The following is an 18,173-nucleotide window of genomic DNA, read 5'->3' on the forward strand; positions in this document are numbered from 1 at the left end:
CACCCTAAGGTTCACGTCCCAAAATCTCTGGACAATTGCAAGTACGTCATGCTCCGAGATGACACTGTCCATGCTCCCCTCCGGCCTCCATATACCAGCCCATACCGAATTCTCCGGCGCTCAGCCAACACCTATGACAACCAGATGAAAGATTCAGCTGTTACAGTCTCTCTCAACAGACTTAAGCCTGCTCATGTCGAGCCTTCTTCTACCCCCCTTAAGGCCACGACCAAGGCATTCACTGTCGTGGCTCACAACACTCCGACCACTCCCTCCACGTCGGACTTACACATTCGATCGAGTGACTTCCAGCTCCAATCGTTGAGCTCTCCTCTGACCTCGCCCTCTACTCCGGTCTCAAGCACTCCATTGAGTGACTACATGCTCCCCACATTGAGCTTACCTACGATCATGCCCTTGCTGCCGGGCCTTTCGCTGATCCCTTCGATCTCTCCACTATCGCCTGCTTCGCCCTGTCGAAGTTTCTCACGCCTCCCCCATCTTGAACGTGCTCTCGCTTGAGGTGTTTGTGCCTGTCCCCCCGGACATAATCGACGACATCTCAATTATACTGCATGATTATACACTGTTCATCGTGTGTTTCTCTTCATCCAGTGCTCGTGACACAACCTCCGCCATTCCCTCCCACCTGGTGAAATGTGTTTCCCTCCCGCCCGACGTCGACCTGGACATGCTTCATGTGTTCGCCACGCCCACCGGAGACATCGTCATCATCACTCCGTTCCACCCGCAAACCGCCGGCCTACCTGTCACCGCACGACCAGCACGCCCAGTACGACGCCCGGCTCGCTTCAACGACTTCCAGGTTCAGTGGCTGAACCTTCCTTCATGACATCTACTACCCACACAGCTCCCCAACAACAGTGTCGAGCTGACCGTGGTCCGGCTCCCGCGGACCACCCCTGCTAACGTCATAGTCACTCCCCCCCGGTCTCTCAAGAAGGGGGAGGAGGGGCAGGGGTTATGTAGGACTGATTATACATTCATCTTTGGACTCTAAGCATTATCTTTGGCTGTTCTGCCTTGTTCAGTTAAGTTCTTTGTGATCCTTGTATGTGTTAAGGTTAATAAATGGACTATTGCTAAATGGGTGTGATTATTGGTGCAACCAATCCGGTAATCCTCCTCACCTTCAGTGTATAAAATCTATTGCATAACAGGCACTTTTAGCTGCATTTTTAGTTAACTGTATTATGGCAATTTCTTTAATCTCTTTTGGTAATTTATTGTACAGTTTTCTTCCTTGGTAGGAAATGCTGTTTTGTGTTTTATGTTCATTTTTTCTTGGTAAATGTAAGTTGAGTCTATCTCTTGTTGCATGGTCATGAACAGAGCTGTTTGTGCAGTAATTACCAATGTTATTTTTGATGTTTTCAACTGATTGGTAAATGTATTCACATGGAGCAGTTCAAATTCCCAGTGTTTTGAACAGATCTTTACAATGTGCTCGACTAGTATTTTTGGTTATTATTCTTATGGCTCTTTTCTGGAGTTTGTAAATTGTGTTTACATTTTGTGCACTTGTTCCCCAAAAAAGAATTCCATAGCTAAGAATTGAGAGTACATATGAATAATATGTAACTAAAAGACACTGCATGTTACACACTGATGATAGGATTCTAAGGGCATAACATGCTGATGACATTCTCTTTGCAAGTACCTTTGTGTGTTTACACCACTTCAACTGAGAATCAATATTCATTTCTAGAAATTTTGCATTTGTTACACAGTCTATAGAGGTGCCATCTACATTTAATTTCACATTGTCATTTTTCCTCTTCAAACTGAAATTCATGGCATTAGTTTTCTTTATGTTCAAATTCACTTTATTACTTATTGACCAATCATAAACTTCCTTGAGAGTTTCATTTGCTTCCTCGGCAAGGAGGTCTTTTGTTTTCTCAGTTACTATAATATTGCTGTCATCAGCAAAGAGGATTTTTTCACCATGAGTAACGCTACTGAGAAAGTCATTGATGTACATCAGGAACAGCATTGGTCCTAATATGCTACCTTGCAGAACCCCTATATTAATGTATTTTGGTTCTGATAAGTGTTTTACTAAATGTTTGGATCTATTTGAAGTATGTGTTATCTCTACTCTTTGTGCCCTATCTGTTAGGTATGATCGAAACCAGTCATCATTAGCTACCCCTCTTATTCCTAACGCTTCTAATTTATGTAATAGAATCTTGTGGTCGACTGTATCGAAGGCCTTAGAAAGATCCAAAAATATGCCTGTGACTCACTCATCTTTATCAAGATCATCAAGTACAGCTTTTGTGAATTCTACTATGGCTGACTCCATATTTTTGCCACTTCAGAAACCAAACTGTGATTCGCTTAAATGGCTGTATTCAGGTAATTCATTATCTGTCTTTCATAATTGCTTCTATTATTTTTAGAATGCTGACAGCAGGGAAATGGGCCCAGTAATTTTTTGTCTTCTGCATTACCTTTCTTAAGCAAAGGTACAACTCTTGCCTGTTTTAACTGCTCTGGAAATGTCCCTGATGTGAAGGATACATTTATTATATTTGTTAAGGGGCCTTGTATAATCCCTCTGCATTGTTTCAGTACACACATTGGTACTTCATCTAAGCCTACTGACTTCTTATTTTTTTAGTTTTTGAATTGTTTTATTGACTTCATTCTCTGTGGTTGGCAGTAACAGCATTGTATTTAGTGCAATATTATTTACAGGTGTTATATTTGTTTGGGGGAATTTTTGGTGTAACTTCTCTGCAATACTTGAAAAATGCTCATTTACATAGTTTGCTAAGTGCTGTGGATCATTTATTACTTTATTCCCCTCCCTTAGCAGTATGTTATTCTGCATTTGTTTGCCTCTCCCCATTTCCTTTTTTATAAAACTTCTTCATACCTGCTGTTATCCATCTCTTTTTGTGAGTTGATATAGATATGCATACTTTTGGAAATGCCTTTTCAAAGTTCAATTTAAACAATGTGGAGAATTTAGAGGGTTTCATATTCACATTGGTTTCCTTATATACTTCATCCCAGCTTTGTTTTTCTAGTTCCTTTGAAAAATCTTTTATTTTGATTTCTGATAGATTTCGTTTGTAGTCTCATAGTTTAGGGAATGATTCGATATCTGACTTTACTGTTGTTATTTGACAGAGATGGTCTGATAGTCCGAGATCTTTTACAGCTACATCACATTTTTCCCTGTTCATATTTGTGGCCACATGGTCAATTACTGATGAAGTCATTGTGGTAACCCTTGTTGCACTATTGACCAATAGGGACAAGCCAAAACTTTGAAGGATGTTTATGAAGGTGCTGCTAGATTCATTTATGATGTTAGTGTTGATGTTAATGTCCCCACAGAGAATTATATTGACGTTTGTACTTGTGACTTTACCTAGAACTTTTGTTAAGTTATTGAAAAAATTGTCCACACTACCACTGGGAGATCTATATACACACAAAATGATTAATTTCTTGGTGATATCAAGCCCTGTTAATTCAATAGCTGATATTTCAAAGTGTTCCTCTTCACTTACGGTAGAGACATCATGTCTTGATTTGAACTGTGTTCCTTTTCTGATATAAATGCATGATCCTCCACCCCTTGAAATAGTTCTGCAGTAACAGTTTGCCTTTTCATACAATGATAATTCTACATGTTGGATTTCTGTGTCTCTACACCAGTGCTCAGTAATACAAGTTACTGTGCAGTTCAAAGATTGGAGCTCAACTTCTAATAGTTGTATTTTGTTTTTTATTGATTGCATGTTTTGATGGACGATTGTTAAGTCTGTGAAATGCACCGTGTTACTCTTTCCAATGGTTTGTTTTTCTTTGTGACATCTGGTATATGTGGTGTTTGAGGTGTTAAAATCTGTCTTTTGAGTGATTGTTTCAGTATTTTTTAAAGTGCTGGAAATACTCTTTAGGCAGGGGAAACTGTTGTCTGGATTTATCCTAAAAAAGACCTACTTTTCCTACCTATGACAACAGGTATTTGACCATGTTTGATGTTTGTTTGTATTTGTTTGACTATTGAAAGTTTATTTTTGGAGAGGTGGTTGTCGTAGTTACCATCCTTCAAAGTTCATGGAAAGACGTTTGTAACAATTTTCTTTGTAGGACAGGAGAGAAAGGTATCTTGCTGTCTTCTGCATCTGGTATATGTGATGTTTGAGGGGTTAAAATCTGTCTTGTGAGTGAGTGTTTCAGTATTTTTTAAAGTGCTGGTAATACTCTTTAGGCAGGGGAACCTGTTGTCTGGATTTATCCTAAAAAAGACCTACTTTTCTTACCTATGACAACAGGTATTTGACCAAGTGTGGCCCGAGATCCACCCCCTATACTTTCATGAATCAGTTGTACCAGTCTTCCCTTCCCAGTCCTGTTTAGGTGTAGGCCATGCCTAGTGAAACCCCATCTGTTGATAGTCCCAACGGGCACCAATGAAACATGAGCAAAGTTGGCTATCCTCAGAGCCATCCCTAACCCCACTGTTATCTACGCTATCCAGGGATGGCATCCTACATGTGTCAGCCCCAGACCACAGCACAGAAAACCAGACATAGGATCAGCCTACATCCCCACCACAGGTTCATGTACAGCCACTGGTGGATGACCTAACGATGGCACTCCCAGTACCACCTACTCAGCCAGCACCGACATCATGAACAGGCAGACCGCTGTGCCGAGCAAGACGTCTAGACGAGTATGAGCTAGACAGCATCTCCAGAGACGACCTGCATCACACCGCAACACTTCAGCACTCCGTGCCTTTGGGGGGGGGGGGGGCAGCCCTGCGTGGACACCAGCTCTATGGACTTCCATCCCCAAGAATATCGCTGCAAAACAGTGTCTCTGGACCTTGGGCAGTGTGCTCTGAGACACCAAGTGTTTAACTTGTATCTGTCTGTATAATTTGTATAAATAAATATTGTGTGTGTGAATCGATAATGTTCACAGTCATTACGCATCATGAACATCATGTTTGTTACCCATTTCCCACAGGCCTTTCTAATTTTGCAGCAGTTGTAACGTACGCCAAATAAGCGATGCTATTTTGGCACCAATGGTCATTTTTATGTACCTCATTTTCATGAATAACATGACAGAATATAATTCATGAAGTCCAATATCAAATGCCTACTGGGCCTACTACAAACAAAAAGTTTTACGTTAGGAAATAGTTTCACATTTCATTCATATGCTCCAGTTTCTCAACCATGAGATCGAAAAGTATAAGTACGAAATTTTTATACAACTTTGGAATCGTTATACCCTTCCATATAATTAGTATGATGTCACCGTTTCTTCCCCTTCCTCATTCTAACAAACAATCTTGCCATCACTAATTCTGTAATTATTCCTATCATTGTCGAAACTTATTCTCACTTCAATAACCCTGCCAGAATAACTGGTTCAGTTATCCCGCGTTTATTCTCCGGTTAGGCGTTATTACGTGTTCGTACAACGCGTTTTCCACGTTATTCGGAGAATAGAACTTCAATCGGCTGCTAACCGGGAACTGTACTACTGGTCCTTAGTAGTGTAGCGAACTGGCGAAAATTTTCTGTCAAAATTTCGTTTTCTTGGATACACCAAGAAGATAATATGTAATCTTTCTTATCTTTTATTCCACTAGCCGTTTATTTCCACTCTGGTAGTCTGAATCTATGTATTTCACTAATAATTATAACAACGCTGATCATTCGTACACCCGATCAACCACATAAACAAACAGCGATTGGCATTCACCCGCTCAGGCTTACTCTACTCAGCACTTAGCCCCGTCTCCTGCTAGTCTACGGGAAAGTTTTTTTATATCTAGATGCGACGGGGATTCCCTTGGCAGAGACATCACGTACACTATGCGCAACTTTAGAATGTATTCAAAAAGCAACTGGGATGCATCTCAATATCATATGAATAATCGATAGACCAACGTGTGCTGGATGCTAGGCGCTTTGTGAAACAAGGTTTTTTTCTTAAAAAAGTATGAATTTTCCGCCCCCTGATTTTGCCGTCCGGGGCAGATACCCCGGTCTCCCCCCCTAGATCCTGGCCTGCATAAAACATTGTCTATGAGGGTATGGTTTTTGGACAAAAGCGTTCCTGAAATGTACTGGCCTGCTCAGATTCCCTACTTGAACCCAACCGAACAGCTTTAGGAACAGTTAGAATTTCAAATTTGCTCCATGCCCCAGAGTCCATCACTGCGTTCTTCAGTTTCGGCACTTGGGGAAGAATGGGCTACCATTCCTCCACATACATTCAAACGCCTCACTGAAAGTGTTTCCAGTAGAGTTCAAGTCGCCATAAAGACGAAGGGTGAACTCTCCCCATATTAATGTCATCTGACAGATGTCCGGATACTTTCGATCAGGTAGTGTATCGGTATATTGTATTTTGGATACGGTGTCCATATTAATTACGCCCTGATGTGAGAGTTTTCTGTTTACTTCATCAGTTGTTTTCGAATCTGCATAGGATTAACGTCATATCCAAATCTTTAGAGGGTACGAAATGCTCAATTTGTGCTGTAATTTTGTTCCATTGTGCGCCGTAACAGACCTCGACTGTTCCCCTTGCTAGTTCATTAAGGCTGTAGTAAATCGCAGAGCCTTCCATTACAAACACTGGGTTCCACTGCATAATGGGATAAACTAAAGGGCAGACTCCTGCTCTTCCCTCGCACTTTGTGCTGGCTCCCCTTACAACGGTGAACGAAAGCCTTCAACAGAGCATCACTGTTCACATTTCCGCACGCCCGTCACGGCCACAGAAAGGCGCCACTGTGCCTTGCGGAATGTGATGACGTCAGGTTTGTGCAGCACGCATGCGCAACGCGAGTTCTGTCTGCGAACTCGTTGGCGGGCCGAGCAGTGCCGCAGTTCCAGTGCGACATTCTGCAGAAGTGTACAGTACGTGCATCTAACCCCACACAGCAAAATGTTTGGCGGATTCGGTGGTAAGTACCGAATACTGCGCAGTTAACAGTTTCATCTGTATGCATGTATATACTGCACCTGCCACCAGTTTCACTTCTCGATCGAATCAATGTTACTACTGCTGCAACAAACGTTTTAAAATATCCGTTGTTTGTCACGTTAGATGAAATATGAAAACGATGACAAAAAATAGCAGTTACAGTTACTGTGACTTAACTGATGAACTTTTAGAAAACTATTTGCACCGAGATCGATAGTACATTTAGCAGAATATCAACAATGTCTCTGTGTACTACCAGAAAAGCGGCAACAGAATCGAGAACAGTTTTTCGCTGTTGTCGGGGCAACAGAGAGTAAAAAACAAAATGTTATGGCAATATGAAATAGGTATACCCAAACGCCATCCACAAAAGGAACATCTAGCCAAAACAAGCGCGGGCAGAGTGGAGAGGGAGAAAGAATCTTATGGAGAAACAAAAGTACGTTGTCACTAGGGAAACATAAATTTATTCCTAGATAGCCCTACTACCTGTATTTGCTTAGTGTGGTGTGTGTCACTGTTAAGTTTCGTAAAATGTTAGTTACCGATTAGATGCAAACAAGACTGCAGTCTTTCTAATTTGTGACGGCGGGCAAAATCTCACAAATGGTTTTGTTTAACGTCTTGCAATTTTCAGCAGCGCACCTAACGCAAGTTTAGGATGCTATGCGGATCGTATCATTGTCAGCTTACTGATCTATCTTTTTATTTGGGTACCATTCCGAGGACACTAATAGCTGATAACAAGAGCAACAGAAAGAGTTCTCAGTATACGAGCCACTTCATTAGAATATGATGGTAATTGTAGAAAAGATCACAGAGAAAGAGTGCAGGTTTGAAGCGAAATCTACAATTCCCGAGCGTTTGTCATTGCCACATTGATGCTGATTTAGGAGATGTGAACTACTGTATTCTGTTGTCTGCACGGAAGCAAGATCATAACGTTATCCACGATGATTTAAACAATGCGTACAAATCGAATAACAAACTGGAACTCGTTTTAAATGAGGATAAAACAAGAAATGACTTAATTTTCGATTACAGTATTAGCACTTCGAGGGCTCGTTCGGTCAAGGGGTAATTGCCTTCCGAAGTTGTCAGTTGCAGAGTCCATACACGAAACTGTAATCTGACAAACACAAGAGAAGTGCTCCAGTCTTTGAAATCTAATAACGTTTGCCTGAAGATGAAGAATCCAATTGAACTAGAAACATTTTGTTAGGGTTACATCCGATCGGTTTACCCATGATGTTTGACAGAAACATGAATTGCGTAACTGAATTAAATTCTCAGAGATGAAACGAATAGAATCGGTGTGTAACGATTTGTCAAGCACAACATTATGACATTATTGCGAAGACACCTATGACTTTTTTTTTCTTTTTGTGTTTACTCAACCAACGAAATTGCACCATAATTGCGGTGCATTAGCGGTCTCGGTCGTCATACTATATTCAGATCATATTACTGTCGTGGCAGTATACGTATTAGCAAACTATTTGTGCACATTTGTCTTTGAAAAGGCAATAATTTGTTAGTATACGGTTATGGCAGTAATACGATCTGGTGCTGAAAACGAAACCAGTAATGTATTTTAACAATGGTGTGATTTATTGGCTGAATATATTTAGAAAAATACAGTCACATGAAACTGTCAGTGAAATCCTTTCAGAACTCCCGACTAGACTGGGACCCAAACACAGACTTCGTGCTTTTGACGATTTGTCGCCTTAACAGTGTGGCACATTATCAAGATTTAACTCAAAATTTCAGTTTTACTACCTGTTTCCGCTCCTTTTATTGCCTGTTCGGAAAAAATGGAGGAAAATGTAAGAGACACTGAATGTTGGGTCGATTATAAAGCAGCGCTCAAATTGTCTACATGGTTGAAATTTGCAATTAGTCGGAAATTCGGTTTCGTGTCCGTTTCTGACACCTAATTTTCATTTTTCACGACGTATTCACTATATTACGAATTACATTTAGGTCGAATCCTCGTTCAATCCTAGGATTTTTATCTCTCACTTATCGCTTCTTTCATTTCTGGAAAAGTTTATTAATGTGACAAATGCCGAGTTGCACCGCGGTTCGGAGTCCACATTAAACTGTACCTGTCTCTATAACTAGACATTTCAAAGCTCGGAGGAAGGGAAGGGACGGACATACAACCTCCAAAAGGACGATGACTAGCAAAGCACGAAATGTCCGAACTAACCTTCTGGTTTGATGACAGCTTTATTTACTATCGGTACTTTACTGGACTACTTTGCTTGTTTTTTAATATTATTTATAGTACATATTGTAACTATAAACTATGTTTTTAAAAATGAGTATTGAGAAAACTGTTGCTTTCAAATTTCTACGTGTTAATGGAACAAAGACTAAAAGTTTTCCATCGGGAAGTTTAATAGATTTCACCCAGATCGAGAACAGACTACAGTCAGATTCCTCTTGTCACAGTACTTGTTCTCGGCATAAAAAAGTCATGCATTATTTGAACAGTTGAGATATGATGTTAGGGTACTGTACTAGGAAGAGAAAACTGTAAAATTTGGACTACATGAAAAAGATTGAGACTAAATGCCATGGCATGCAATTGGGCGATATTGATTGCACTCAGCTGTAAAACAAGCTTCGGCTTCGCTACTATGGAAACAAAATGTGGTGGAAGCGGTAGTTGGTATCGTGACCTAAATTATAGAACACAACAATGAAAATGAAGTACTGTACCACTTTGTCTGTGATTCATAGAGTTTGTGAAAGCTTTGCCTCAGTTTGAACAAAATCTCTGCTAACAGCCCTTGAGAAACAAGGCGATCATTTCAAACTATATAACTGTGATGCATATCACATGACGATACGTCAAGAAATTCAAAATTGCAAGAGGAGCCAGGCAAGGACATTCAAGGCACTACAACTAACTGCTCACTAGTGCAAACGAATTTCGACAACGAGTGGAATTACTTAATAAACAAAGCTTTAGAGCAAATCCGTTACTAAAATGTTTCAATACACTGAAAAGAAATTTTTACAAATTAACACTGAAGTTATAGACCCAGTTGATTTCTTTTTGTATTTTGGGCAGTCAAGTATAACAACCGAACGAGAATTTAAAAAAAAAAAAAAAAACAGAAAAAACGGCGTTCGTGCCTTTCATGAACTAATAGAGGTTGTAAAACCTGCCACTGACGTGTTACAGAGGGAAGTATAAATACACTGCGTATGACAAGTTTTGGTTCATGGGAGTGAGACATGGAATTATTGATGCGATAAACATTCGAAAACTGAAGATTGCTCCCGAAAGAGGGGAGAGATGCACGTTGAGAGGGGAGGCAGGAAAACAAACGGATCAGGGAAGACGTAAATCTTTACTGTAATGGAAATAGATGTGGGCGGGACATGTGGCCGGCGGTTCCGCGAAATACGAGAAGACTCAGCGACGTCCTTCCTAGGCTCAATTAGGATGGATGAGACCGAACAGACCGCATCACTTTCACTTGCTTTGTTTTCATCGTCGATTTCTTAGTCTCGGTGCGCTCATAAACCCACTTCTCATATCATCATCCCACGTCCGCCCCGATAGCTGAATGGTGACGGCACGGTAGCTCAGCGTGTTCGGTCAGAGGGTTTAGCAACCCTCTGTAATAAAAAAAACTGAGTAAACGGATCAACGAGCAACATGAACGAGTGTCATCGGACATCCGCCACGAACAAATTCAACGAAAAATATAGAACAAAATGAGATTTTAAAAAATTGGTCAGCGTGATGGACTGCCGTCCTAAGGGGCCTGGGTTCGATTCCCGGCTGGGTCAAGGATTTTCTCCGCTCAGGGACTTGGTGTTGTGTTGTCTTCATCATCATTTCATCCCCATCCGGCGCGCAGGTCGCCCAATGTGGCGTCGAATGTAATAAGACCTGCACCAAGGCGGCCGGACCTGCCCCGTAAGGGGCCTCCCGGCCAATGACGCCAAACGCTCATTTCATTTCCATTTGCAGTGCAAGCACCTTGGATGTACTTACGAATAACGCTAAATATTTCTCCATCTCCTCCATTTGAGTCGTACAACTCTGGGACAACAACTTACGTCTTGTCCAAAATCAATGTGCATTCAAGAAAAGATTAAAGCCTTTCCTGTTATCGTGGGTGTATCTGTATTCTTTCCATTCAACAGCTAACCGTCATCTCGGTCACAATGTCGGCACTAACAAAGTTTTCGACACCCATGTCTATTTCTACTTTTTGTTGTGTCTTCCATTTCATCTGCTAATCTTACCCTATTATTTCTCTACTTTTTGTTGTGTCTTCCATTTCATCTGCTAATCTTACCCTATTATTTATCGTTCTCCACTGTCACTGGTTAACTTCTGCAGATATGATTCCTTCCTGGTGCCATAATACATTTCACTTGGTAAGTCATTATTGGCATTCGATAAAAACGTTACAAGAAAATTGCAAACTCAGCGTCAGAAACACTGACATTACTGTAGTGCAATTAACCAGCTACTATCTCAGTTATTATTATTATTTATAACTCGTGTGCCCCTCACTAGGGATTTCTGGTTAGATGTAAAAGAGAGGGCCTGAAGGCCCACATCTTGTTACATGAAATAAATAATGGAAGGTTGTCCGATGATATTAGAAAATATCCAAATGAGGAACGAAATGCGTGGAAAAATCTAGAGCAGCAGTGGATGTCAAATGGTTAGAATTAGCCGTCAATATTTGTGTGCGTTACATCTGCAACATCCATGTGATTCATACACCAGTTAGGATGGTTGCGTGGTCACCATGCGTTACGTCTGCTTCATGGGCTTCTCAGTGGATGTAGAACTTAGTACCTCGCATCAGAGATCAAGTACTTGTCATCTCGTCATAATTGAAACGCAAGATCTCACCTAGTATCCTAGCTGTGCCCAAACACAAAACATTGGCGAACTCCTGCTGTGCCGCCTACGGAACAAGCTGCCGTGCACTTAGCGCACAATTCAATACCCTGCTGCGTTTGTTAAGTGAAGCATTTTCATCTGTCAACCTTATAACTATTCTGTCGATCGGTAGCGTAAATGCTCCTATATTCTCGAAGTTACGCTTCTTTCTCTGTTCATTCCTCAGCGCATCGCTCCACTTCCTTTTCCCTCTTCTTCTTTACTTGTAATTTATCACGTTCCTCACTCTATCTATCTCTCTCTCTTCCACCCATTCTCTTGTGTCTATGTAGTAGTAGTGACAAACGAACATGAACCGTTTTTTTCTGCCCTACTTATGTCGTAGTAATTTTTAAATGTCGGATTAGATGTAACTTACATGTTCATAGTACTGAATTTACATAAATATGTTGAACACCTGCTGTTATATAAGAGAGGGCTTGATGGCCATAATCTTCCCAGGTTAAGTAATAAAATAGAAATGGCAGCTGTTGCTGATGATGATGATCAAGAGTGATGCCTTATTTGCCGAGGCGACATATGGGCGGTAGGTATGTAACATCGGGAAGAAAATTCGTGACAGCATCGGGAGAACGGGGAAGTGACATCTGATGCGGACTTTCGGCTATGAGTGCCAAGCGTGTGCTGGTGCGATGGTTGTATCATACCCAGCCCGAGATTTGCTGGCCACAGCATCCGAGAACAGCGATACGTGAATCACGGGAGGTTGGGACACTGTTGTGGCTGGGGAAGTGTTAGTCGCCACTTCCTACACAGCGGAGAACGGCAGAGGAGCTCGGCCTATTTCTGGTAAGCCGGCCGCACCCGCTCTCTCAGCGTCTGACGTCACCGCAACTGCCGCAGGTTCCGGCGAAAAGCCCCATACCCCCAACGCGCCAGCCTTTGCGCCTCAAGCTCCTTCCAAGTGGGCGTCTATTTTTGCCTGGATCGACTGCTTGCATACTCTGTTCATCGTAAGTTTAATAAGGGAGTAAACGTTGCGCCGTGTTTTCCTCCACGACTGTTGTTAACCTCATTGGCGCCTTCCCACGGAACATAAATCACTCTCTGTCGCATACAGTAGGTTATCGTTATGGTAGGCTTGTTCTGCAGCCTCGTAGCTTCCACATTGCCTTCTGGCGCATTTAACCAGCATCTGCGCCGCCCTGGGATCCGCAGCATGCGAGGATTAAAGGCTATTGCTCCAGCGCTAACCTAACCTAACAACCCAACAACAAAACGTCAAGGGACCGATGACCGTAGCAGTCTGGTCCCTTTAATCTCCCAAACCAACCAACCAACAAAATGTCAGATTCCTTACATATGCGATTCTCAAAAACTACGAACACCAGGCGGGCAGTATAACTTCAAATTCCATTTAGTGCAATTTGCAAAGACAATGAAGACACACTCGGTAAAAATCAGTTATACACTACTCAAGGGATCAAGAGGAAAGCGAAAGATACGAGAAGGAACGATCAGAAGAGCATCCTATCGGAAACGTAGGATATTCCCTGCGTCAAGTACGTGTAACGTAAAAGCGTGTAGTCGAGATCTCAAGAGGAGACAGATGTCTTTATTTCTTTTTTTCCGGACACCTTACGCAGATGGAGCAGAAACTCCGACAAACTCAGGTATTAGCTCTGAAATCTGTCATACTCGAGTAGATAGCCAGTGTTTTTTCTCCAAAATCATCTCGAAGACATGAAGCACACACTATTTCTCGCTACCTCTCTGCACCTATGTTTTCACTCAAACAACACGAAATAACTTATCTTCAGTGACATTTAAAACAAGAGCTACACGAGTTAAAAATTGTACGTCAAATAGACGAATGGGCAGGAAAGGGAAAGAGTGTGTGGGAAACTAATGACTTCCAGCTGCACAGGGCGTTGTGGATTGCAATGGCGAAAGTTGAAAATTTGTGCCGGATCGGGACCAGAGCCCGATTTATCGCTTATCACGAGCTGTTGCACTAAACGCTTCGGCCATCCGGACACGATCTCTCACCGATCCAATTTTCCGCTCGCTGCAATGCAGCGACCCTCGTTCGTTGGCCTCCTACTCACAAATTATTGATTCCCGCAGGAGTTCGAACGATATTAGTGCATCCGCACTGAAGCAAATGCCATGGGGGCGTCACTCTGTCACAAAAATATATACGAGTTAAACATTTACCACGATGACTGACAAAAACAGTAGACATTCAGTACTGTAGCATACTAGCGTGTCTCATTGTGTCATTCACGCTGGAGTGGCCGAGCGGTTCTAGGCGCTTCAGTCTAGAACCGCGCGACCGCTACGGTCGCAAGTTCAAATCCTGCCTCGGTCATGGATGTGTGTGATGTCCTTAGGTTAGTTAGGTTTAAGTAGTTCTAAGTTCTAGGGGACTGATGACCTCAGAAGTTAAGTCCCATAGTGGTCAGAGCCATTTGAACCATTTGCGCACACCCCACACCATTACAGAGCCTCCACCAGCCTGAACAGTCCCCTGCTGACATGCAGTGTCCATGGATTCATGAGGCTGTCTCCAAAACGTACACGTCCATCCGCTCGATACAATTTGAAATGAGACTCGTCCGACCAGGCAACATGTTTCCAGTCACCAACAGTCCGATGTCGCTGTTGACGGGCCCAGGCGAGGCGTAAAGCTTCGTTGCATGCAGTCATCAAGGGTACACGAGTGGGCACATGTTGATAGCCTAGCAGTGAAATGTGCAGCAATTTGCGGAAGGGTTGCACTTTGTCACGTTAAACGATTCTCTTCAGTCGTCGTTCGTCCCATTCTTGCAGGATCTTTTTCCGGACGCAGCGATGTCGGAGATTTGATGTTTTACCGAATTCCTGGTATTCACGGTACACTCGTGAAATTATCGTACGTGAAAATCTCCACTTCATGGCTACCGCTACCGCGGAGTTGCTATGACACATCGCTCGTGCGCAGACTATAACACTACGTTCAGACTCACTTAAATCTTGATAACCTGCCGTTGTAGCAGCAGTAACCGGTCTAACAACTGCGCCAGACACTTGTCGTATACAGGCCTTGCCGACCGCAGCGCTGTGTTCTGCCGGTTTACATACCTTTGTATTTGAAATCGCATGCCTGCATATACAAGTTTCTCTCCTGCATATACCAGTTTCTCTGGCGCTTCAGTGTGTTTGTATAGTCAGTGCTAAGCGAAGCTTGCGGTTGTACAAAGAGGAACGCCACTAAACGGTGAATAACTGGAAGCAAGTGATCTGGAGTGATGAAGCACACTGAACCCTGCGGTAATCCGATGGAAAAGTTTGGGTTTGGTGAATTCTAGAGAATGTTATCTGTCATTATTTGTTGTGGCAACAGAGAGTACAGAGGAGGTTGTGCTACTGTACGGGGGTTTCTTTCGTGTCAAGAAACCGCTAAATGCGGAAGACTATGAACACATATTACACGATTGTGGACTGGTTTCAGTAGAGAAAAAATTCGGGGACGATGATTGTATCAACGTGACAGTGCACACTGTCATGAAGCAGCATGTGGGAGGCAATGGCTTTTGGACAAAAACGTCCCTGAAATGGTCTGGCCAGCTAAGATGGCCGACTTGAACCCAATCGAGTACCTTTGGGAAGAGTTAGAATGTCGACTTCCTTTCAGAGCCCAGCGTCAAACATCTCGATGTTCTCTGGTTTCGGCTCTTGAGGAAGAATGGGCTGCCATTCCTCCACAGACATCCTCATTGAAAATGCTCTCAGGAGAGTTCAATCCGCCATAAAAGCACACACCCCATATTAAAGCCCACGAGTCTGGATACTTTTGATCACGTAATATACATATGGACATGCATATTCTCATTATATTAAAGATTGCGTAACTGCCCCCCCCCTCCCCCTGTCAGCCCACCCTATTTTTTTTTTCACTGAGAGAACAAACGAAAGTCCCATGCGTTCCGGAATATAGGTGATTTAGTTATATCGATGACGAGCTGCTGCAGAAATCTCGGCTTTCCGCGGCGCTGGGACTGTGAGCCAAGTGGCACACGTGCCCATGGCGGTCACTGCCAAGAATAGGGGATTATGAACCCGGCCTCACGCGGGCTGTGACAGCCAACGTCCACGTGCGGCGTGACCATTTCTGTGACGTCATGATGTGGAATAGCTTATTGGTTACGGACAATTTCACAGCGCGAACAGCAGATCGGAGCAAAACGGTTTTTCTTAACGTTTGCTGCGTAAACTATTACGACGCTACATCGCTTTATACATCGTGATCCGAACCAATCGGGCGCCAATTGGAATACAGGTTTCTGAAACGTAAGTGCCGCATTTGGTGGTTTTCTTATTAGAACTTTGTGTGGTACGGATCTACCCAGTATCAACCGGTGCATGTAAGACATATGAAAAACGCACAGTCTTTTGTATGTCTATTATAAGCGCCTATGGTGAGCGCTGCGGTCGCAGATCGCGTTTGTATCTAAGGGTTCGCCCACGTATTTAAGGCACCCCCTCCCCCTTTTCTTCTCTCATTTAAAGGGTCACTCATTCGTATCTCTTACCCCCGAAAAGAAAGTAAAAATATGTTATTTACATGGATAATATAATACACTACTGACCATTAAAAGTGCTACACCAAGAAGAAATGCAGATGATAAACGGGTATTCATTGGACAAATATATTATACTAGAACTGACTGTGATTACATTTTCACACAATTTGCATGCATAGATCCTGAGAAATCAGTGCCCAGAACAACCACCTCTGGCCATAATAAAGGCCTTGACACGCCTGGGCATTGAGTCAAACAGAGCTTGGATGGCGTGTACAGGTACTGTTCATCAAGAGTAGTGACTGGCGTATTGTGATGAGTCAGTTGCTCGGCCACCATTGACCAGACGTTTTCGGTTGGTGAGAGATATGGAGAATGTGCTGGCCAGGGCAGCAGTCGAACATTTTCTGTATCCAGAAAGGCCTGTACAGGACCTGCAACATGCTGTCGTGCATTATCCTGCTGAAATGTAGGGTTTCGCAGGGGTCGAATGGAGGGTAGAGCCACGGGTCGTAACACGTCTGAAATGTAACGTCCACTGTTCAAAGTGCCGTCAATGCGAACAAGAGGTGACCGAGACGTGTAACCAATGGCACCCCATACCATCACGCCGGGTGATACGCCAGTAAGGCGATGACGAATACACGCTTCCAATGTGCGTACATCGCGATGTCGGCAAACACGGATGCGACCATCATGAGGCTGTAAACAGAACCTGGATTCATCCGAAAAAATGACGTTTTGCCACTCGTGCACCCAGGTTCGTCGTTGAGTACACCATTGCAGGGGCTCCTGTCTGTGATGCAGCGTCAAGGGTAACCGCAGCCATGGTCTCCGAGCTGATAGTCCATGCTGCTGCAAACGTCGTCGAACTGTTCGTGGAGATAGTTGTTGTCTTGCAAACGTCCCCATCTGTTGACTGAGGGATCGAGACGTGGCTGCACGATCCGTTACAGCCATGCGGATAAGATGCCTGCCATCTCGACTGCTAGTGATACGAGGCCGTTGGGATCCAGCACGGCGTTCCGTATTACCCTCCTGAACCCACCGATTCTATATTCTGCTAACAGTCATTGGATCTCGACCAATGTGAGCAGCAATGTCGCGATACGTTAAACCGCAATCGCGATAGGCTACAATCCGACCTTTATCAAAGTCGGAAACATGATGGTATGCATTTCTCCTCCTTACACGAGGCATCACAACAACGTTTCACCAGGCAACGCCGTTCAACTGCTGTCTGTGTATGAGAAATCGGTTGGAAACTTTCCTCATATCAGCACGTTGTAGGTGTCGCCACCGGCGCCAACCTTGTGTGAATGCTCTAAAAAGCTAATCATTTGCTTATCGCAGCATCTTCTTCCTGTCGGTTAAATTTCGCATCTGTAGCACATCATCTTCGTGGTGTAGCAATTTTAATGGCCAGTAGTGTAATTACAACGCACCAGAAGTTAATTAAATAACGACTGGAGATTTGATTTTAACAGAGGTGTTACATCACAAGAGCAAATTAACAAAGTGTTGTAATTTTGAGAGGTCAAGTAATAATAATAATATATTTATATTTTATATAATAATAAATATTATTATTTTTATTATATTGTCTGTTTAACATGAAAAGTTGTTCTTGATGTTATTTGGCTCTTAGAAAGGAAATCAGAGTCGAAGGATAAATGAAAGAGGCATTATTTACTGCCTTCTAAATAGTGATTGACATGTTT

The 18,173-nt window shown here is 42.8% G+C and overlaps 1 protein-coding gene across 1 annotated transcript in view; it reads left to right on the forward strand.

Annotated features, from left to right (window-relative positions):
- Positions 1–6,822: 6,822 nt before the first annotated feature.
- Positions 6,823–18,173, forward strand: part of LOC126092286 (uncharacterized) — a 144,871-nt gene continuing 133,520 nt past the window's right edge. Inside the window, exon 1 of the mRNA XM_049907807.1 lies at positions 6,823–6,979. Coding sequence (XP_049763764.1) covers positions 6,823–6,979 — 157 coding nt within the window. The remainder of the gene's footprint in view (positions 6,980–18,173) is intronic.

This window comes from Schistocerca cancellata, chromosome 1 (assembly GCF_023864275.1).
Source record: "Schistocerca cancellata isolate TAMUIC-IGC-003103 chromosome 1, iqSchCanc2.1, whole genome shotgun sequence".
Classification (NCBI taxonomy): domain Eukaryota; kingdom Metazoa; phylum Arthropoda; class Insecta; order Orthoptera; family Acrididae; genus Schistocerca; species Schistocerca cancellata.